Raw genomic sequence first — 23,803 nt, 5'->3', positions numbered from 1 at the left:
GGCATGTTTCATCTTCCTGCTGGGAAATCCCACATTCCCAGAGCAATGGGGACCCAAGGCAGACTGGGTGCTCTGCTTTGTCTGTGTGTCACAGTGACACACAGACATGACAGAGTCTCCCTCTTTGATATTGACAGACCCAAGTCCAGAACTTGGCAGATGTCAGCCCCGGGATGAGCTGTTGTTCTCTGAGGTCACAGGGATGCTTATCAGCCTTGTTGCTCAATGTGTTGCTTGGGGGGAAAAGGTAAAGAGAAAATATGAGAAGCATGCCGAGGCAGCACCAAAAGTAGAAGGGACATAGCAGCTCCTTAGACATAGGCCCCACCCCTCGCAGTCGGTTGGATTCTGTGAAGTGCTCCTTCCTGAGAAGACAAATAGCTCAGAGAGAAGACAGACATCAGAGACTGCGAGCCTTGCTGGAGCTGAAGCTCTTCTCCCCAGAGTACGTCACAATGAGAAGTCAGATGATGGTGTCCCCAATGCTTTCATTCAAAGAGTGGCAGGGGCTCCTTCTCATGGGTAAGTGTCGCCAGTCGCTGACTTTGTGTCAGTGGAGGGGAACTTAGAGTGAAGCTTGAATCTTCTTAAGAGGACAGGACTCAGGGTTTCTGCTTGAAATAATAGGACAAAAAGAGAACGATTGAATCAGCCTCCTGAAGCTTTCTGGTGACAGGCAGGGATGAGTAGAGAAGAGCCCCAATGTTCCCTACTCAAACCAAATCACAGTAGCTGCTCTTTTCCGTAGACCAATGCTCCCAACCATGACCAGGTGACTCTTCAAATAGAAATCAGACAGGAGTGTTGAGCAAAACGTCTCAGTGTGTGGAGGCCATGACAACCTGAATTCAGTCTTCAGCTCCCACACATTAGATGAGTGAACAGACTCACAGATTCTTTTCTCTGTCCTTTACACTGTTGCTGTGGTATGCACTCTCATGTGCATGTGCTGAGACATGAGCGAGCCTTCACAAATCCACACATACAATACATAAGTAATATGAAAATATTTATATTCCCTTTGAGTATAACTGTTTGTTCTTAGCTACAAACCTGGGAACTTTGTAGATTAACACATGGGCACATCCTTCCTTCCTTTCTTCCTTTCTTCCTTCCTTCTGTCCTTCCTTCCTTGCTTCCTACCCTCCTTCTGCCATTCATGTCCCAGTCTTTTCCAGGAAGTTAACCATCTTAATATGGCAGACTAACCCCTGTCCTCTCATAGCCCTGGTCATAGTGGACCAGAAATTAGAGAACCTGCAAGATGATATTAGGGGTTTCCTGGTACCACAAATGGAAAATAAAAAAGTCAGAAAGTGAAGACCGTCTAGGAAAAGAGATTGGAGAAGCATCCTCACACCAAATATAGGGACAGTGAAGGTGAGCCAGGCAGACACTTGAGAAGAGAATTTCTAAGAGAGGTAAGTACATACTGAGAGACTCTGAAGGAATGGAGGTGATATTCCTGACTTCCATTAAGGTGGGTAGGTACACCACTACCCACACACTTGCATGTTGATCACACCCACTCAATAGTAATTGTTTCTCTCTCTTTCCTTCTAGCCTCCCTGGTAACATGCTGGCACCTGTCTACCACTACCTACGTCAACATTGAATTACTGCCACGCAAAGTGTTTGAGGGAGAAAACGTCCTTCTACTTCCTAAAAATCTGCCAAACAATCTTAAATCCTTTGTCTGGTTCAAAGGAATGGTAGAAAGGGGCCATGAGATTGCACTGTATGTGGTGAATGATAAAGGAAGTGTCACAGGGCCTGAACACAGTGGCAGAGAGACAATCTACAGTGATGGATCCCTGCAGATCCGCAAGGTCACCCAGAAGGACATAGGATTCTACATTCTACAAACATATAATATGCAAGAAAAAATTGTATCAACATCATCTGTATACCTCTACATGTACAGTAAGTGATTCACCCTGGATGCTGGGTGGGGTTTATTTTACCAGATACCCACATTGCCAAGGGAATCATGTTCATTTCTCTCCTTTATGTCTTTCCTTTGGGAAAGACCTAGACCGAGGTCCAAGGCATTTCAGAAAGGCCCAGGAACCAAATGGGCAGACACATCACACAGCTGAGAAAGTGGTAGCATCATCTGGAAGCCCTGCATGGGATGGTGGAAGCCAGAGCCCTCTTGCAGGGACTCAGGTCACCTCCTCACACACACCCACGGTGTGAGAGGCTCCTAATGCATCTGCTCCTGGGCCTTTTTTCTGTGTCATAACGCTGACTGGTGCTTGTAGTGAGAATGGGCCAGTCTTCTCCCCCACTCATTACTCAGCTGGTTCTTTTGGATCCCTCACAGGCATTTATGAAACATGCTTGTGGAAAGCAAACTCCAGGTTTCCAGAGCATTGAGAACCCAGGTCAGACTTGGTTCACAGCTGGTTTTCTGTGTCACACAGCAAATGCTGAGGGTCCCTCGTTGTTGTTGCTGACAGACCAAGGCCAGGACACACCAGGCAGATGGATTCTCAGCAGTTTGTAGCTCATTGTGTGGACTCTACGACTGAATAGTAAAGACAGAAGGGAGAGAAAAGGCAAGAAGTATGGAGAGTGTTGCATGGTCTGAGACTTCATTCATTCACTCATTCTTTCATTCATTTGTTTGTTTTCCACAGGTGTTGAAATTTGTTTTGAGAAGTGATTTTTAATTAATTTGTTTATTTAATCTCTTTACAGCCAGATCCCAGCCCCATTCCTACTCACCTCCCAGTCACACCCTCATTTCCCTACACTCCCCTCTTTCCTATTTATTTATTATGTATACAATGTTATATCTGCATGTACAACTGTGTACCAGAGGAGGTCACCTGATCTTATTATAGATGGTTGTGAGCTACAATGTGGTTGCTAGGATTGAACTCCTGACCTTTGGAAGAGCATCCAGTGCCATTAGCCTCAGAGCCATCTCTCCATCCCCTCTTTTCCTTTTTGTCAGAAAATGGGAGGACCCCACAGGGGAATAATCCACTCAAGCACTTTAAATGGCAGCCAGATTAAACACATCCTCTCCAAATTTTGTTTCACAAGGCAACACCGCTAGGGGAATGGGATGGAAAGGCAAGCCACAGAGTCAGAGACTGCCTCTATACTCACTGTTAAGGAAATCAAATGTCCACACTGCACATCAGCCATATGGGCTCAGAGTGCATCCATTTTTATGTTGAGGTCTTTGATCCACTTGGACTTGAGTTTTGTGCATGGTGATAGATTTGGCTCCATTTGCAGTCTTCCGCATTCTAACATACAGTTAGAACAGCACCATTTGTTGAAGATTCTTCCTTTTTTCCATTGTATGTTTTTTGGCTTCTTTGTCAAAAGTGAGGTGTCAATTGGTGTGTGGGTTTTTTTCTGGGTCTTTGATTTAATTCAATTGATAGATGTGTCTGTTTTCATGCCAGTAACATGCAGTTTTTATTATTACCCCTTTTTCAAACCACTTGATATCAAGGATGGTAATATCTTCTAAAGAACTTTTATTGTGCAGGATTGTTCTAGCTATCCTGGGGTTTTTTTTCCATGTGAAGTTGAGAATTTCTCTTTTGAGGTTACAAAGAATTGTGTTGGTATTTTGATGGGAATTGGACTGAATATATAGATTGCCCTTGGTTAGAAGACCATTTTTACTATGTTAATCCTACCAGTACATGAGCATCAGAGATGTTTTCATTTTCTGATATCTTCTTCAAATTCTTTCTTCTACGATTTCAAGGTATTGTCATACAGATTTGTCACTTGCTTAGTTTGAGTTACACTAAGATATTTAATATTTTTCCTTTCTATTGTGAAGGGGTTTTCCAAGTTTCTTTCTCAGATATTTGTCATTTATATACAAGAGGGCTACCGATTTTTTGAGTTAAGTTTGCATCCAGCCACTTTGCTGAAGGTGTTTATCAGCTGTAGGGGTTCTGTGGTAAAATTGTGGGGGTCACTTATGTACACTTTCATATCATCTGTGAATAGTGATACATTGACTTTTTATCTTTCCCTATCCCCTTGATCTCCTTTAGTTATCTACATCTCTAGCTAAAACATTCAGTGCTACATTGAATAGATATGGAGAGTGTGGGCAGACTTGTCTTGTCCCTGCTTATAGTGGGATTGCTTTGAGTTTCTCTCCATTTAATTTAGTGTTAGTTATTAGCTTGTTGTATATTTTCTTTATTGTGTTTATGTGTGCTCTTTGTATCTCTGATCTTTTTAAAACTTTTATCGTGAAGCTGTGTTGGATTTTGTCAAAGGTTTTTCAACATCTAATGAGATGACTATGTGATTTTTACTTTTAGTTTGTTTATATAGTGGATGGCATTGATAGATTTTCATATGTTAAATCCCCCTGCCTCCCTGGGATGAAGCTTTATTGATCATGGTAGATAATATCTTTGGTGTGTTCTTGGGTTTGTTTTGTGAATATTTTATTGAGTAGTTTTGCATCAATGGTCATGGAAGATATTGGTCTGGAATTTTCTGTCTTATTTGAATCCTTGTGTGGTTCTAACTTCATAGAATGAACTTGGAAATGTTCCATCTGTTTCTATCTTGTGCAATATTTTGAGGATTAATTTTTTGAAAATCTGAAAGAATTCTGCTCTTAAAACATCTGGCCCTGCCCTTTTATTTTGGTTAGGAGATATTTTAAACACTACTTCTATTACTTTAGGTGTTATAGGACTATTTAAATATTTTACCTGATCTTTATTTCACTTTGGTAAGTGGTATCCATCTAAAAATGTGTCCATTTTGTTCAGATTTTCCAATTTTGTGAATTATGGGTTTGTCACATATGACCTAAGGATTCTCTGTATTTCCTCCGTGTCTGTTGTATGTCCCTTTCATTTCTTTCTTAATTACATTTTTAATTAATTTGTTCATATTACATCTCGATTGTTAGCCTTCCCATTTCCTCCCATTCTTCCCTCCCTCCCACTTCCCCCTTCTCCCCTCCCCCATGTCTTTGATTGAGGGAGACCTCCTCCCCCTGTATATGCTCTTAGAATATTGAGTCTCTTCTTGGTAACTTGCTATTCCTTCCTCTGAGGGCCGCCAGACCTCATCCCCTTTCATTTCTGATTTTATTCATTTAGATGCTGTCTCTTTGCCTCTTAATCAGTTGGGCTAAGTGCCTATCTATCTTGTTGAAATTATCAAGGAAACATCTCTTTTTATTGTTGATTCTTTGCATTGTTCTCTTTGATTCTATTTTACTGAATCAGCCATGAGTTTGATTATTTGCTTCCATCTACCCCTCTTGGTTGTGGTTTTTCTTTTGTTTTTTTCTGGAGCTTCAGGTGGGATGTTAAGTCACTAGTGTGGGATCTCTCCACTGACTTTATGAAGGTGCTTAGTGCTATGAGCTTTCCTGTTATGGCTCCATTTACTGTATCCCATAGATTTGGGTGTGCTACGCCCTCATTTTCATTGAATTCTAGAACTTCTTTAATTTCTTTCTTTTTTCTTTCCCAACTAATGGTTGTTGAGCATACACTTATACAGTTTCCATGGTCTTTTAGGCTTTTTGTTGTTTCTGTTGTTGTTAAAGTCCAGATTTTTATCCATGATGGTCTGAGAAGATGCACGGAGTTATTTCAAGTTTTTGTATCAGTTGAAGTTTGTTTTGTGATCATGTATATTCTGAATTTTGATGAAGGTTCCAGGGGCTGCTGAAATGAGTGTTGAAGTCTCCTACTATTAATGAGTGGGGTTCATTGTGTGATTTAGGATTTAATAATGTTTCTTTTGAGAGTGTGTGTGCCCTTGCATTTGGGGCATAGATGTTCAGAACTGAGACATTATCTTGGTGGATTTTTTCTTTGACAAGTATGAAGTGTCCTTTCCTATCTCTTTGATTAATATTGATTGAATGTCTATTACGTTATATAGGAGAATGGGTATTCCATCTTCCTTCTTGGGTAAATTTGCTTGGAAATTTTTCCCAGCCCTTTACCCTGATATAATGTTTATTTTTGTAGCTGAGGTGTGTTTCTAATATGCAGAGCAAAGATGAATCTGGTTTTCTCACCCATTCTCTTAGCCCATGTCTTTTTATTGGGGAATTGAATCCAGTGATGTTGAGAGGTATTAATGACCAATGATTGTTAATTCATGTTACTTTGATGTTGCTGGTGTGAGTGTGAGTGTCTTTGTGTGCCCCCCTTATTTTGTTTTTGCTGATATAAAATTATATTCTTTCTGTGTTTTCTTGAGTACAGTTAATCTCCTTAGATTGGTTTTGTTGTTGTTGTTGGTGGTGGTGGTGGTGGTGGTGGTGGTGGTGGTGGTTTTGTTTTCTTGTTTTTTGGAGTTTTTTGTTGTTGTCTTGTTTTGTTCTGGTTATTTTTGGAGGGGTTGTTTTTGGTTTTGTGGGTTTTTTTGTTTTTGTTTTTATTTTTGTTTTTGCTTCTAGTATTTTCTGTAGGGCTGTATTTGTGGTAGATATTTTTTAAATTTGGTTTTCCCATGGACTATCTTGGTTCTCCATCTACGGTGAATAAAAGGTTTACTGGATATAGTACTCTGGGCTATGATCTGTGTTTGTTAGGGTCTACATGATATCTGAGCAGGCCCTCCTGGCTCTTAGAGTCTCTGTTGAGAAGTCTGGTGCAATTCTAATAGTCTGCCTATGCGTGTTATTTTTGCCCTTATCCCGTGTGGCTTTTAATCTTCATTCTTTGTTATGTATATTTAGTGTTTTGATAATTAAGTGTTGAGGAATTTGATTTTTTCATTTTCTTTTTGCTTTTTGGTTTTTTGTTTTTTCAAGATAGGGTTTCTCTGTGTGGCCTTGGCTGTCCAGTGCTCACTTTGTAAAGCAGGCTGTCCTTGAACTCACATGATCCACCTGACTCTGCTTCTCCGAGTGATGAGACTGCAGGCATGTGCCACCACACCCAGTGAGGATTGTATTTTTGGTCCAATATCTTTAGTGATATGTAAGCTTTTTGTATGTTAATAAGTATTTCTTCTTTAGGTTATGAAATTTTCCATCTGTGATTTTGTTGAAGACGTTTACTGGGCCTTTTTGCTGGCCATCTCATTCATTTATTTGTATTATTCTTATGTTTGGTCTTTTCATGTGTCCAACATTTCTGCATGTTTTCTAATAGAAACTTTATAGACCTAGCATTTTCTTTTACTGATGTATCAATTTCTTCTATCAAATCTTCTGTGCCTAATATTCTCTCTCCCATCTCTTGTATTCTGTTGGTGATGCTTGTCTCTGTAGTTCTTGTTCTCTTTCCCAGGTTTCCACTTCTACGATTGCCTCAGTTTGTGTGTGTGGTTTTGTTATTGTTGTTGTTGTTTGGTTTTTCTGTTTGTTCATTTTTTGGTTTTTGTTTTTGCTTTTATGTTCATTTTCATGTTTTAGAGAGATATATTCATTTCCTTCTCCTGTTTGATTATAATTTCCTGAATTTCTTAAAGGGTTTTATTCATTTCCTGCTTAAAGGCCTCCATCATTTTCTTTTTTATGTAAAAACAAAGAGCCTTTATTCCAGCATGCTGAGGTTGACCACTCAAACAAAATGGCAATGGCCCCGAGGGAAATGTATCATTTTCATAAGATTAGATTGAAGGAGGTTTTCTTGCTCTTTTGTTGTCTTAGAATATCCATCGCTTGTTTTAGTAGGATAACTGGGTACAGGTGATGACATACTGCAGTGAATTTTCTTGAGTGTGATCTTATTCTGGCCTTTAGCCATTCGGCTTTCACTGGTGTTGGCAGGCTTGGTGGAACCTGATGACAGGAGGCCTCTGGGATTGCAGGTAGATCTGGAAATCTGTGATGGATGCAGGCCTCTGGTAGTCCCACAAGACAGTGGCTATGGTTTTGGGAATACCTAATGACTGCCACCCTTGGAAATGAAGGCTGAGCTGGGTCTTGGTAAAATGGCATGCTGATACTTATTTGTATTGCAAGACACCATGATTTGTTCCTTTTCATCTACTTAATGGTCAGTAGAATGCCTGACTTTTTAAGAGCAGCACTTATAAAAGGTATACAGGTCAGTTCTCATAATAACCTAGTCATAGTTGGCTTAAAGTAAATGAAGGTAAAAGGTGAAGTGCTGTGTTGATAAAAACACAAGAGGAACAGAAAAACAATAAGAGTTAGAGAGTGAAGTTCCAGATCTTGTAGGGAGGGAAGTTTTGGAGGAATCACCTAATATCAATCTACATAGAGTATAAGCAGGGAAATGAGAGCACTAAGGTAGAGCTATATTGATACACAAGTGAGCTCTATGTACATGAAACACCAAGTGCAGGGACACTGAGTTAATGGAAGTAATTTGCAGACCTCCATGAAGTAGGGTAGGTAGATGATCACCCACACAGCCTGGCTAAGCAATGAACACATCTCAGGACACAGAGCTCGATCTTAACCAAATACAAAAGTTCTAAGATCAATCTCTAATTTTTCCTTCTAGATAACATTTTGACACTTGGATGCCCTCTCACCTCTGCTCAGCCCAGCATTGAATTAGTGCCTCCCTATGTTGCTAAAGGAGGAAATGTTCTTCTACGCGTTCACAACCTCCCAGAGAAGATTCTAGAAATGTCCTGGTACAGGGGGATAGCTGTGTTGCTCCACAAAGAGGTTTCTCGATACATGATAGCCAAGAATTCAAGTGTGGAGGGACCTGCATGCAGTGGTAGAGAGACCATGTACAGCAATGGATCCTTACTAATCCACAATGTTACTGGGAATGACACTGGATACTATACCCTACAAACTTTGAATGCAGATGTGAAACATGAAGTGACACATGTACAACTCCTGGTGGGTGGTAAGTGATTGTCTGTGATCAGTCAGTGATGGGTGGCATGTAGACAAATAGAACTGTCACACATGCCAAGTGAGCTCTCTTCCCTCTGCACTTTTCTGATGCAACTTTCATAGATTACAGAGAGAGAGAGAGAGAGAGAGAGAGAGAGAGAGGTAGGAAATGGTTTCTTAGTCAAGGAGCATCAGATTCATTCTAGTTTCTTGAGGTTCTCACCATGAACATCGTATTGAAGAAGACCCTGTTGGCTACAGGCAGATTTTGTGTTCTATCAAAGAAGTGAGCACCAGCAAGCTCTGGCTCCAGATCTCTGTTCTAGCTGGGACTACAAGTGATCCTGAAATGTGTTTTGCCAGGGGTGGAGTCTTACTTTTGCACTCGACAGGGAACAATGATTTGCAGCCATCCATATTTCATGGGAAACGAAATAGTGCACTGAATTGAGAGCCTTTACTGAGCAAGAAAACCTGGACACCTCCTGAGACTTGGCATGAACAGCAGAGGTGACCAGGCCACCAGGCCATTAGTCAATTGTTTATATCAGCTTATGAGACCTCACAGGAAGTTCAGGGTACCCAATGGGAAGAACAGAGGACATAGGTCCTGCTGACAAGTGCTTGTTCTCTGACATTCAGCCATGGAAATTCTCTCCTGTAGCCAAAGAGTAAGAGGGACTACTAGTCTTGACAGCTCCCAGAGATAAGTGTCAGTCATCCTATTGATCAACAGGGAGCAGAATTAGCTCACGGTCAAACACTGAGAATCTCATTTACTGGAGAAGATGAAAGAAATGTTTTCCATTTCTGTCCCAACAGACATGGAACTCTCTCCCAGAAGGACAGTTTGACCTACTTGCGGTTTCCTATAGCACAGAAAACTACTAGGGGACCCTGTTCAAGATTACTCCCCTGTAGCATCTTGAGTTGGGAACAGAGTGATGACAGTGGAATTGCCAATCTAAGGACAGAGGCATGCCTAAAAATTAGGGTGGGTGTGTACAGATCTAAACAATGTCTCAGCCAACAAAGGATGCTGGAATTCAGGGTCCTCACTGAAATCCTTCACTGCAGAGTGAGCTCACTCTTCTCCAGGCCTCAGGTGACCTTCTGCTGTACACGCAGAACAAGAATCTCCTGATACAAAAACTGATACTGAATGTTTGTCCTGGAGCAGACCCTGAATGGTACCACTAGTGATAATAGATAAGTGTCCCATCCCTGGTGTCACCCAGCTGGTCTATTTCTAGCCCTCACAGATATCTCTGCCACCTTCTGGCTATGGATATATTTCAACTTCCGAGATTTGAGGACATGGGGATTATTTGGTGCCCAATGGAGTTTCTGTGTCACCAAGGATGCATAGGGAGCACGAAGTGCCCTTCTTGGTTGTGATAGAGCCAAGGCCAGCCAAAGCAGGGGTCAGCACTGGGGGGGAGTTGCTGGATTCTAGCTCACATTGGTGCTTGTCAGGCTATTGCTCACTGTTTAGACTGGAGATTGAAATATGAAGAGAGTGAGAGATGCACCTGACAACACTGAGGGGAGAAGACAGCAGTGCCTCATCCAAGCACCCTACCCACAGCTATGTGACTCTCTGAGGGACTTTTGCCTCAGTGCAGACTTGGGTCAGAAGGAGGCAGGACCACAGAGATGCTGAAGCAGAAGCTCCTCTATATTGTGTGAGGTTGGCAAATGCAACAGAGACTGTGGGGATGTCACTCTTACACCATAAATGGGGTACTATGGGCAAGGGCTAGTACCCTAAGTGAAGAGAGAATTCCCTGACAGTGTGTGGTAAGGCACCGCTCAGGCCCTGGCTAGAGTCTCCAGGGAGGGCAAGAGTCTGAAGGAATTCAAAGTGTCTGCCTGCCCCTGAGTGGAGTTGACAAAGAGGTTGACAGATGTTCAGCAGCATCAAGATCTCAGTGGAAAGGAAATGGTAAATGGGTCCACAAAAGCTAGATTGTTCTATACTCAAAGTCAATCACATGGTCCACTATATTCTCAAGAGTGCTGTTGCCATGTTGAAGTGGCTCAGGAAAAAAAAATTGGCCTGGATAGGACAGTGAAGTGTCTCAAAAAGGAAAGGCATATCTGCCAGGCCAGAGGATCTGAGGTAAGTGCTCAGCTCCTTCATCTTCAGAGAGAACTCTCTGCCTCCTCAAGGTTGTTCCTTGCAACACACAGAACTACTATGGCATGCACCCACCCATATACACATCTATGCAGAAATGCATGTGGTTCACTCCTGCATGTATTCATATACATTTGTAATAGATATCAATGTAAAAGAATTCACAAAGCTGAGTCTTTTCATAAGTAAAATCCTGCACAAACTGGACCTTAGGACCATCAGTTTCTCATTAATTTCGTTCATTCTCTCATTCATTCCTCAGGAGTATCTGAGATTTTTCTAGGCAACATTTTTTTCCCACAAAAATATTTAAGAATAAGAATGTTCCTCACAAGACTCTATTCTGTGTAGACTGGAAGATAAACCTGTGGAGGAAGCTAGAAGATGAAGTCATGTGGGTACTGTAGCCAATAAAGGAAAACAACTACTACTACTACTACTACTACTACTACTACTACTACTACTACTACTACTACTATTACTATTACTACACGATTCAGAGAGCCCAGGGACAAAGTCTATGGGGAAGGAAGTCAGGGAGGCATCACCCCACCACCAATTTACACTGAGTGTGAACAGGGATCAAAATGCAGTAGGCCAGGGCCATATTGACACCTGAGGAGAGAGTGCCATACAGATTAAAGGACAAGTGCAGGTATTTTGCTGACGTCCACTGGGTAGGACAGGACCCTCACCTACGCACCTCTGCAGACCAGTGGAAACGTCTGCTCAGATCACAGGGCCCTATCTTTGCTGAATAAAAACATCCCAATATTGATGGATGTATCTGTTCCCTCCTAGCCTCCTTTTTGCCTTGTGGACACTCTCCCACCTCTACTCAGTTAAGCATTGAAGCGGTGCCACCCAGTGTTGGTGAAGGGGGAAGTGTTCTTCTACTTGTTCATAATCTCCCAAGGAATCTTCAAATGCTTTTCTGGTACAAAGGGGTGGTTGTGTCCAAGAACCAAGAGCTTTCTCGGTATATAATATCCAATGATTCATGTATGGAGGGACCTGCACACAGCGGTAGAGAGACATTGTACAGCAATGGGTCCCTGCTGATCCACAATGTCACCGGGATTGACACTGGATTCTACACCCTGCGCACTCTGGGCACAGATCTGAAAGAGCAAGTGAGGCATGTGCAACTCCATGTGGATGGTAAGTGATTGTCTGTGATCAGTCAATGCTGGGTGGGGCTCTGAAACACAGGGCTGTGTCTTCTGGCCTTGGAATGCTGTCTCATGTTAAGATGTGAGGACTTAGAGCCAGACACACATGATGGAAGCAAATGGGCATAGATCAGACTCCATTGTCTGGTTCTCTCCTGCATCAATTAATATCTTCAAGGAAAGGAACTCAGCCTAGAATTTCAGACACCATCCAGGCTTTTGGGAATCTCAATGCACGTTTTGCTATGAAAGACCCTGTTGGCATCAGGCAGGGACTGGTTGGAGAAAATTACGGCATACTAAGAGTATAGTGACTAGGAAACCCTGCTTGACTCATCCACCCTAGGTTCAATTTCTAGTAACTATAGAAGGGCATTTTTCCAGGGCTGGACTATTAGTTATTTCTTCTCGGTGCTGACAGTGGACAATGGTGTTGGCTATCCATGTCAGACTGCTGTGTTTATGTCTCCAAACGTGACGGTCATAAATAAAACCTATGAATTGTCTCAGAGAGCATGGAGGAGTGCTGTTTATTGTCTTGCTCCTCGTTATATACTTAACCTTGATTCCTATAGCCCCAGCAACCTTTAGGATAGGAGTGGAACTTCTTGCACTGAACTGGACCCTCCCATATCAATTAGTGGTGGCATTATTAATTGATGCTCCATCTTTCTTTTTTTTCCTTTTTTTCTCCTTTATTAATTTATTCTTGTTACATTTCAATGGTGATCCCATCCTTTGTATCCTCCCATTCTTCTCTCCCTCCCATTTTCCCCTATTCCCCTCCCCTATGACTGTTCCTGAGGGGTATTGTCTCCCCCTGTGTATGCTCATAGGTTATTAAGTCTCTTCTTGGTAACCTGCTGTCCTTCCTCTGAGTGCCACCAGGTCTCCCCCTCCAGGGGACATGGTCAAAGGTGAGGCACCAGAGTATGTGAGAAAGTAATATCCCACTCTCCACTCTACTGTGGAGAGTGTTCTGTCCATTGTCTAGATCTGTGTAGGGGTTTAAGGTTTACCGCCTGTATTGTCCTTGGCTGTTGCCTTAGTTTGAGCGGGACCCCTGAGCCCAAATCTGCCTATCATAATGTTCTACTTGTAGGCTTCTAGGACCCTCTGGATCCTTCTAGTTTGCTTCATCTTTCAAATCTACTCTTTTTCTTTCAAATTTTGGTATTTCTAGACATATTCTCTGTGTACCCTTGGGTTTACTTCACTCACTTTGTAGAGCAGTCTGGCCTCAAACTCTCAGAGTTCTACCTCGCTTTGCCTCCCTGAGTGCTGGCATTAAAATGGGTGTCTCTTTGCCTCACTTCAGATCTTCTCTTGCTTGTGTGAAGCCCTCATAATGCCCTGTCAGAATAGTTCCTGAGCTTTTTCCAAGACTTGAGCCTGCCACACAAACCAGACTGCTCCCTGCACTCACCCATCCCGATCTGTGTTCTGTAGTGCAGAGCAGCCAGAACACCTAGAAAGTGGAGTCACGGATTGACTGGATGCACAAAACAAACCAAACAAAAGTGAGAGAATGAACATGGGTCTATGGAGGAAAATTCTAGGGAGTCATAATCTCAACCTACAGTGTGCATGAATGTGTGCAGTGTCTGGCAGCCATGGAGACACCTGAGGAGAGAAATCAATGCAGAAGAGATGACACATTCCAGGTCACTCAGGGAATGAAGGATGTCATGTTGCTGACTTCCTCCATGGGAGATAGATTCATCTACACTTGTATCTCTAGGCTGAGTAATGAGTCAATCCATCAGGTCAGGATGGAGCTTGCCATCTTTCCACCAAATGCAATGATTCCATGTGATTTGTTTTTCTCCTTTCCCTTCCAGCCTCGCTTTCTACTTGCTGTAACCCTCTCACCTCTGCCCCACTTGTGATCAATCAAGTGCCACAGAGTGTTGATAAAGGAGGAAGCGTTCTCCTTCAGGTTCATAATCTGCCAGAAGATCTGCATGCATTTTCCTGGTACAAATCTGCATATAGAAGCCCGCTTTTAAAAATTGTACTATACACTTCATCCATGAAATCCATCATGAGGGGCCCTGCACATGGCAGAAGAATGACAGTGTACACCAACGGATCGCTGCTCTTCCAGGATGTCACTGAGAATGATGCAGGATTCTACACACTAGAAATTGTAAACAAAGGGTTCAAAGTTACAACAACACATGCACAACTTCATATAAGTAAGTGGTTTCTAGGGTATGGGTAAGCTGTATCCACTTTTATACAGTGAACTCTAAGGTCTCAGCACTGCCTGTTCTCTCTCTCTCTCTCTCTCTCTCTCTCTCTCTCTCTCTCTCTCTCTCTTTCTCTCTCTCCCTCTCTGCACCACATCTCCACACTGAGGACTGGGCACGTACTGCAGGACACACATGAGGTGGACCAACAGCATTAGATCAACACCCCTTACCTGTCCTGGGGAAAACCTAGGCCAAGAATGTCAGGCTCAGCCCACACACTTGGGTCCTTCACTGTGCCCATGGACTTGAAAAAGTCTTTGGGAGTCAGGCAGGCCCTAGCTGAGGAAGGCCCAGGGTCCTTGCAAAGAGCAAATCTCTATACCTGGCTTGACTTCAGATGACAGTGAAGCTTTATCTCACTGCTTGGTCTTGCTTCCTATCGGAGCTGACATAGGACAAGCCTTTATTGACTTGTGGAACCAGCCAGCACACTTCCATGAGAGCCATGGTAACAGTAGGTCCTCTGGTCATATTCTCCTGTGACTCAGTAGGGAGATTAGGTGGACAGGTGCCCACGCTATTAACTTACTGTTTTGACGGACTCATGAGACTGCACAGGAGGGTCAGGTTCTCCAAGGGCTGAGATAAAAGGCAAAAGTCCACCTTGCAAGTGATTGTTTTAGGGGCCAGCTCTGGAAATCTCTCTTGCAGGCAGCTGGTAACAGAGGTGCTGATCCAGACAGCTCCCTGACACAAGGTGCAGTCCCCCCTGTAATCACTAGGGGGCTATAGAAGGACACACAATCACCACCTAGAAAATTATTGCCAGGATCCAGGAGATTAATTGTAGCCTGGCTTCCACTCCCATACCTACAAACCTGACCCAAACTTCTCAGACTTATTGGCTGCTCTTGGGATTCTAAACAGTACTACCCTGTCAGAGAATCCTGTGTAGTCACACTTCTCTCCTAGCATCTCCCATGGGGAAATGTAGATAGAGGACATCTGCATCCCAGGAGGGGAATGGGCTGACCCAATGCATGGCTCAGCAAGAACAAGAAGATGGAGGGTTCCCATGAAAGTATTTCAAGGCAGATACAGTCAGTGTCCTCTCTTCAGGACTCAGGTCACCTCCTGCTTCACACCCACAAGCACAATTCCTGGACTCATGAAGCTCCTGGGCTTCATGACAATGCACTCTGACTGGTAAGAACAGCTTTTTCCCTTTGTCATTGCATCACTTGGCTGGTCTCTTTCCAGCCATGTCACCTTCCTGCAGGTCCCTCAGAATGCAGGGCAGACTAGGTGCCCTCTCAGGTTTCTGTGTTATAAAGGACATGTTAGAAGAACACAGAGATGGCAGCCCTCTGGTGAGCTGTTGTTTTCCTAGGGCACAGAGATGGCTATCAGCCTTCTTGCTTGTGTGTGATCCTGAAGATTGAAAGATCTCTCTCTCTCTCTCTCTCTCTCTCTCTCTCTCTCTCTCTCTCTCTCTCTCTCTCTCTCTCTCTCTCTCTCCATCATCAACTTAATTATCCATTCTATTTATCTATCTATCTACCTATCATTTATTTATCCATCTGTCAAATGGGACAACAGACAGAAATATGTGTAGCAGGGACAGAGATGGGTCTAGGACACCAGCCTTGACAACTGTCAGCATTACCCTAGTAAGGGCTCCTGCCTGGCAGGAGGCTCATAGCAGGGATAGGAAGACAGTAGAGCTTTGGAATAGGGGTAGGTCAAATGCTGTTCTTCACAGATGGGGGGTGCAGAGCAATCAATAGGTGCCTAAACGATGCATTATGTACTTCTTTGCAAAGGGCATTGCTTCTGGTAGTGGATTCTGTTGACCCACCCAACCCGGACAACATTGCCAAATGGTAGGAGAGGAGGGAGGGAGCTCAGAGATTGGGAGAATGATAGAAAACTCTTTTAAGCTGTTCTCTGAAAACCACCTAGGTGCCATGATAAGCACCCACACATCACGCAGGATTGCATAAACATTTTTTTAATTTTTAAATTTTATTTTATTAATTTACTCTTATTACATCTCAATGGTTATCTGATTCCTTGTATTTTCCCATTCCTCCTTCCCTCCTATTTTCCCCTGACTCCCCTCCACTATGACTGTGACTGAGGGGGACTTCCTCCCCCTTTATATGCTCATAGGGTATCAAGTCTCTCCTTGGTAGCCTGCTATCCTTCCAAACCTTAAAAAACACATATATTCATACACACACACACACACACACACACACACACACACACACACACACACACACAAACACTACCCACAAATTAAATAGTGAATGTGAGCTGGAAGTTTAAGCAGTGTCAGTATTTCCAGATATGAGAACTTCATTAATACCTGGACTTGCAAAAACAGGGACTTTTATACACCACCCACTTTTTTGTGTGTTTTGAGGCAGGGAATTCTCTTTGTAGCCCTGGCTGTCCATGATAGCCTTGAACTTGCAAAGACCTGCCTGCCTCTGCCTCCTGAGTGTTGTGATTACAGGTGTGTGCCACCATGCCCTCTGACCACCCACATGTATCTGAGCCTGTCCAAGCTCTGGACCATCCAGAAACATCGAACTAGTTTTTCCTAACAAGCCACTAGCTTTAGTGGACTGGAAGACAGAGAATAAATCCCTCAATGAAGTGACGTCAGAGTTGGTTGGAACAAGGAAAGCAGAAGGTTGAAGAGATCAAAAGGTGAAGCCTGGGGGTCTGTAGAGGAATAAGAGGTCAGGGAAGGCGCACCTCCCACAATTCCCTAGTGTGAGCAGGCATGTGAAGACACTGAAGGTAGACACTTCATGAGGAGAGATTTCAATATAGAGGAAAGTGACAGGATCAGCTGCATCAAAATGTTATTTGTTTACTTCATCTTATTAGACAGACAGTCCCAACCACTTCCTCTGAGTGACGGATCTAGGCTTTCAGGACCCAGGGCCCATCTTTTCACCAACGATAAAAGTCTCAATATTGATAAAAATCTATGTCTTTTCCCTTCTATCCTCCTTTCAGACTGCATTCACCCTTCCACCACTGGCCAGCTCATTATCGAACTGGTGCCTCTCAACATTGTTGATGGGAGCAACGCTCTCCTGATTGTTCATAATATGCCAGAGAAAATTCGAGCCTTTTACTGGTACAAATGGGTAGGAACTCTCTACAAAAATTTAATTTCAGGGGATGAAATAACCACAAGTAAGAGAATATTGGGACCTGCATATAGCAGTAGAGAGACGGTGTACCCCAATGGTTCACTGCTACTGCAAAATGTAACCCAGGAGGACACTGGATTCTACACCCTACGAACCTTAAATATGCAGTATGAAGATGAAGAGACACATGCGCAAATCCACATATACAGTAAGTGATTCTCTGTGGCAACTGTGTGCTGGTGGGGTTGATTTCCCTTTGCACAAACACGACTGTCAAGTATGGATTATGCCTTCCTCCTCTCTACTTTGTGTCTCTACATTGGTGTTTGAGCACTCATTACAGGACTCACAATGAGTAGAAATATTGAAATAGATAAGAATACCTCACCTGACTCCATCTGCAGAAGAGGGTGTGTGTTGGGTAACTCATCCAAAGGGTTCCAGTTAGCCTCATACTCTATGGGCTCTCACCACAAACATGGCCCTGGGAAAGCTTCTATAGGAGTCAGGAAGGGACTAGAGGTGAGAACCATGGTTTCATTATTATTAAGTAACTATCAGGAAGTCATGGGGCCAGGTCTCTGTCCCAGTCTCAACTCTAATTGTGCCTAGTGATCGCCACTTAAGAGCTAGAATTGGACTTCCTGTTAGAGCTGACAGGGAACAAGGCTTTATTGACTGTCCTAGTCCCATAGAGTGTGGTTGCAGTTGTGGACTGCCCAGACAGCTGTAGTTAGGTAGGTCACCTGGGTATCTCTTTTTCTTTACTCTCAGTGGAGAGGTAACAGGTAGTAAGCTGACTGATCTGATGGGCTTAGGAGACTTATAGGAAAGACATGTTCTCAAGGAGAGGGACAGAGGAGACCGTTCTCCAGGAAGCTCCTTGTACTTACAGGTTCAGCCAAGGGAATTCATTTCTGCAGGTAAATGGTAATGGATGTTGCTAATTTGAGCAGCCGCCCCCATTCCAAGGTCAGGCTTTTGCTCATATCTAAGTATAACTCATGGACACAGCAATGATTGTGTACCATGTGTCCAAGTACAGGGAACTGGGGCACATCACTCTCTGTGTCAGAATCAGGGTCACATAGGCTGTGGGAGGCAGGTCCAAGGCATAAGAAATTTGTCTGTTGTCAGAGTCCCAAAGTCTCCACCCTGGAAGCTCTTTTAGGTGTCTGTTTACTATAGAGCGGCTGGTTGACCTCTCTGAAGGATAACTGTCATTTGGTCCCCTCCTCTGTTTCTTCACAGAGCCTGTGACACAGCCCTTTATTCAAGTCACCAACACCACAGTCAGAGTACAGAGCTCTGTCGTACTCACTTGTGTCTCACTCGATACTGGAATCTCCATCCAGTGGTTCTTCAATGACCAGAATCTTCAGCTCACAGAGAGGATGACGCTGTCCCCGACAAAGTGCCAGCTCACCATAGATCCTGTGAAGATGGAGGATGCTGGAGAGTATCAGTGTGAGGCCTCGAACCCAGTCAGTTTTATGACCAGTTTCCGAGTCACCCTGGATGTTGTGAATGAGTGATTCCTCCTCTAATCCTACAGCAGATTTGGGGTGTTTCTTTGTCAATTAGACACAACAATTGGAAAAAAAACGTACATCGTAGAAATTGTTAGGTACAAATCAGATATAGTCAGCATGTTAAGTAACACCTGTAATGCTGGGATAAACACGTACAACAACCAGCCAGGACATAAAGAAAGATTCAGTTTCCTAAGGGGGAAAATACATCAATATAGTAGAGACTTGCAAAGGCATTAAGAATCTAGCTTGTCGAACAAACATATAGCCAACCCTCAGAATTTATGAGAACTCATTTCAGGAGCTCCAAATTTCTGTTTGTTCTGAGTCCCCTGTTAACATGCTACAATGTTTTCATAGAGATAAACACACTTTATATACTTAAGCATATTCTGTGAATAACTGATTCACACAGGACTGATGCTCCAAAGACACCAGTCATCCGTGTGAGGTGAGGAAGAGTGACACTGGGAAGGTACTGTTCATCTTTTCCACTGGACATAACTAGAACCTAAGTGGTTTGGATGCACAGTTTGTTTGACTCACAGATATAAAATCGATCACGAACGCAGGACTGGACTCTATTTATTCTGGCGGTGGCTTTCACAATGTGAAGTTGTACAAAATTCTTTCCCCTGTTAACAATTTTTGAGACACATATGGGATTTTCCCCTTTGGTCATATCTATCTGGGCAATTAAGTGGCACAAAGTACACTCATATTGTCACTTGCCATCCACATTGTCCACTCTCAAATCCTTTTTAAACCCATCACTGTGTAAATCCATCTACTTCCATCTCTACGTATGTAACAAAACAGGGCTTCTAATTGTGGTCAATATAAGTTTACTGAAGTACAACTCAGAAGGGTGTGTTTGCTCATGAGTTCCAGAAACTTCTGTAGAATCTTTAAGACAGTCTACAAAAAAGTTCATGTCATATATACATATATTTTACAGCTCATCAACTGGCTGCCTTACATTTCTTTAAGTTGCCTAATAGTTCTGTCTAATACTCATAAGGGAATACTAAAAAGAAGTGGCAACAGTAGCATCCAAGTGTCAATCCTCTCTTAGAAAGAATACAGTCACTTGTCCCCACCAAGTACTGAGTTGGATGTAGGTTTCAATGTGCACTCCTACTGAACTGGAATATTCTTCTATCCCTCATTATTGCTTTAATCATTAAAATATTCACTTTACCTGGTGGTAGTGGCACACAACTTTAACTTCAGCATTCTTGAGGCAGAGGCAGGCAGATCACTGAGTTTGAGGTTAGGCTGCTCTACAAGCAAACTGCAGGACAGACAGCACTACAAGGGAAAAACCCTGTCTTGGAAAACCAACGAACCAATGAAACGAACAAACAAAAAGATAATATAATAATGACACTGATTTGTTGCACCTGGACTGATGAGCCAGGAGTTTGATAGGTGCGATAGCCACCACACCTGGATTTTGCCCCTATTTTCTACAGGTTACATTAGCAGTATTCATCTGAACCTCAAGAAATCTCTCTACAAAATCCACAGATACAAGAGAAGGAATGTTAAAACCATGGCCACAAAGTGTCTCTGGTGAAAGCCTGACCTGACACTTAACATTTGTAGATCATTTCTAGGTTCATGTTTTATCCTTAAGGAATCAGTGGTTCATGTCAGTTATCATGAACCACATGAACAGAATGGCTCATTTTATTATTCAGTTGGAGAACTGAACTGAAAGAAGAGGTTTATGGTCACACGTCAAGTCCTGAGGACGGGCTCTGAGAACAGGCTTCTCAGTGAGGCGATACGTTAACTCTCAGCACCATCTATTTGTAATATCCACCGAGGGTGCTTTCTAATATTGAGCAGTCGAGGTCAGTGCATCTTGAAGGGACACAACACTCTTTGCTGCAATGTGGTCCTAGGTCTATTTACCATCAACAAGCTCTGTAGCTCAGCTCACACATGACAAAGTCTGTGTTTCTCCCATGTGGCACTTGAAGTCTGAGTATCTCTGAACACACAGGTCCCCTGCATCTATCTGAGATTTGCCTCCTTGGACATTTACTGTGGACTCAGTTTGGCAAGGCCAGAGTTCAACACTAGTGAAAAGAACCTTACAAGTATCAGAGGTACCATACAGGGCAATCACTACTGTGTTGTCTGTACAGCATTGTTACATAGAACCATAAGCAACAACTTCTGTCCAGTGGAAAGTGAGCATTTGGTAGCATTAATAGGTGAACATGAGAGTCATGAGATAATCTATGCTGTGGTAAATAAGAGCTTCTCAGAAGGTGATAGACTGAGTATGTCTGAGAGAAACAGGACTCTGCCTTTCCTCAGTATCATTAGGACTGACTCAGATCATTACAAGTATGTAATCCAGAATCCAATGAGCACAACACAGCATGATCTAGTCAACAAATGATAGTTTAGGTTCCACCATGGGTACAACGTTGTAAGTTCTCAGGGCCAGAGACAGTCTGCTCTGTTCCTTTTAGTTTCAAGACAGAGAACAACCTATATGAACACCAATGTTAGCCATGTGAAGGGAACTTGCTCACACACATCCAGCAAAGTGCATCTTGGAGTGAAGATTGACATAGAGGGAATTTTCTTGTCTGAATAAGCTGAGAGTTAGCTACTGTGATGGAGAACTGTGACATCTCAGGTTCAGTTAATACACGTGAGTATAGTTGAGGGTTGTCAGTATGTATGATGTTCTAGCACTGGAATCCATCTGTGTGCTTGGCACAGAAGCACCTGTTTATTCAGTAGACCCTAAGCCATGGTTGGATGGTATTTTTAGAGTTCTACACGGCTTTAATATCAACTGTAGCCTTTGAAGTACAGTAACATTGTCTCTGGTGGGTCCACATTTGGTTTTTTTCTGTTTACTCCATTAATATAACCCTAACTCTTCTTATATGAGCCCCCTGTGAATTTAGCTTATTTTTATACTGCAGTGATAAAACACCATGGTCACGCCAACCTACAGTGAAAATAATTTATTAGGTTTTATGGTTTACCAGGGCAGGGCAGCATGGCAGTAAAATACAAGCATTGTGGTATGAGCAGCAAGGTAGGGTTGTCAGCTCTTGAACTACAGGCACAATGCAGATAGACTGATTTGGAAAGGCTTCATAGGTTTTTAGTCTCAAGGCTTGTCCAAGTGGCCATCTTCTTGCAGAAGTCATCCTAAAACTCACCAAACATCACCACCAGCTATGGACCTAGTGTAAATATGGCCAAGACCTACGGGGTACATTTCTCATTTGAACCACCACAAGGAAAAATATCATCCAGTTTCTATGCAGTCTCTAACTGATCTGCCAAACTGTCTTGCCTTGTCAATGTGAACCTTCATCCAGCCTCACCAGGACTCTTTATCCTCAACATCATTTCTAAAAATGGCACCTAATGCATAACTCTGCCACTGGTCACAGTAAGATGATAGACAAGAAAATCATAGTCCTTTTTTTTCTAATAGAATCCTGAAGTGTCAGCACCAATATTGGATTTTAAAATATTTTGAACTTCTGAAAGATAAAGTGGTTAGTTCTTAGCTTGTTTCTGAGTATCAGCAAATCCCCAGTCTCTCCAACCTTGCTTCCCTGATTTCTACTGTCCAACTATGAACCCAGCCTGGAATGTGACTACAATGTCTGCCAGCCTTGTCCAGTCTCATGTAGTCCAAAGGACTTTCCACAGGGGACAAAGCGTCTTTAAGGGAAAGTTGATTTCTTTTTCTCTCAAATTCATGACTTCTTGACTCCATCATTAGATTTCTACAACAGTCCCTATATAGCGGAGCTACCAGGGTTTTAAAACATACTCACATTTCCTGTATCTCACATGAGAGGAGAAAACACCCCATGAATACGGACTAGCATTTCAGAGCTCTTCTCCCTCCCAGATCTGTCTCACATGGTGACTGGCTCTATGCAGTGGGTGAAGAATGTCTCTGACAGGTCTATTATAGGTCAAATTAAGACCCATCCCCAATGACTTGATAATACTATTTAATTGATTCATTTTCTTCTTCCTTTAAAACTATTTACTTGTTTTAACATTTAATTGTTTCGTTGTGAGTTACACATTGTGATTCCCAGCCCACCTCACCTCTGCAACTATTCATATCTTCCTTCCACCCTTGCAACATCCACACAAATATAAAACAAAACAAAATTACTGCTTCTGCTGTTTTCCTGGAGGCCATGCCAGCAGCAGGGATTCAAGGTATGACCCTGCCCCAAGTCTTCCAACTCTTCTTAAAAGCAGACATAACCACCCCAAACTGAACCCTTTCTTTGGGCGCCAAATGCTGGCCCATATCTTGGACAGAAATACTCTGTTTTTGTGGAGGCCACTCTGGTTCTAGGGACCAGAAAAGCAGCATTGCCATGCTAAGCCCCAGACGTCACACAGGCCACAAAAAGCCCAATGTATAAACTCTACATGAAGTTAAGATTAGTTTATGACCCGAAGCACAGTCCACTTATGCCAGAAAATCATAGAAAAAACCAAAACCAAGGGAAAATACCCAAACTCCAGCCATCCAATAAAGAGAAACTCAGCTATCAGCACCTAGACATATAATAACCCCAAAATGATATGACTAGAAGCCAGCCTAAGAACACAATAAACAGCAGCCAGAGCAAAATGGCACCATTAGACTCCAGCTACAGCAAGAGCTGGATATTCAAACTCAGCTGAAACACAAAGAATGGCATTAAGCCAAACATTATGAAGATGATAAAGGCCTTTAAAGAGGAAATTGTGAATCCCTTAAAAATACAGGAA

The 23,803-nt window shown here is 42.8% G+C and overlaps 1 protein-coding gene across 1 annotated transcript; it reads left to right on the top strand.

Annotated features, from left to right (window-relative positions):
* Positions 1-455: 455 nt before the first annotated feature.
* Positions 456-19,015, top strand: LOC311591129 (cell adhesion molecule CEACAM3-like; the record flags this gene model as incomplete). Its single annotated transcript, XM_084770496.1, has 7 exons — positions 456-522; positions 1,564-1,923; positions 8,451-8,810; positions 11,742-12,101; positions 13,954-14,310; positions 17,341-17,688; positions 18,732-19,015. 7 exons carry the CDS (start codon positions 456-458, stop codon positions 19,013-19,015), a joined length of 2,136 nt encoding a protein of 711 aa, XP_084626622.1.
* Positions 19,016-23,803: the final 4,788 nt, after the last annotated feature.

The sequence above is a fragment of the Acomys minous genome (genome assembly GCF_964271855.1).
Source record: "Acomys minous genome assembly, chromosome: 20".
Classification (NCBI taxonomy): domain Eukaryota; kingdom Metazoa; phylum Chordata; class Mammalia; order Rodentia; family Muridae; genus Acomys; species Acomys minous.
This window is presented reverse-complemented; position numbering and strand designations above follow the sequence as displayed.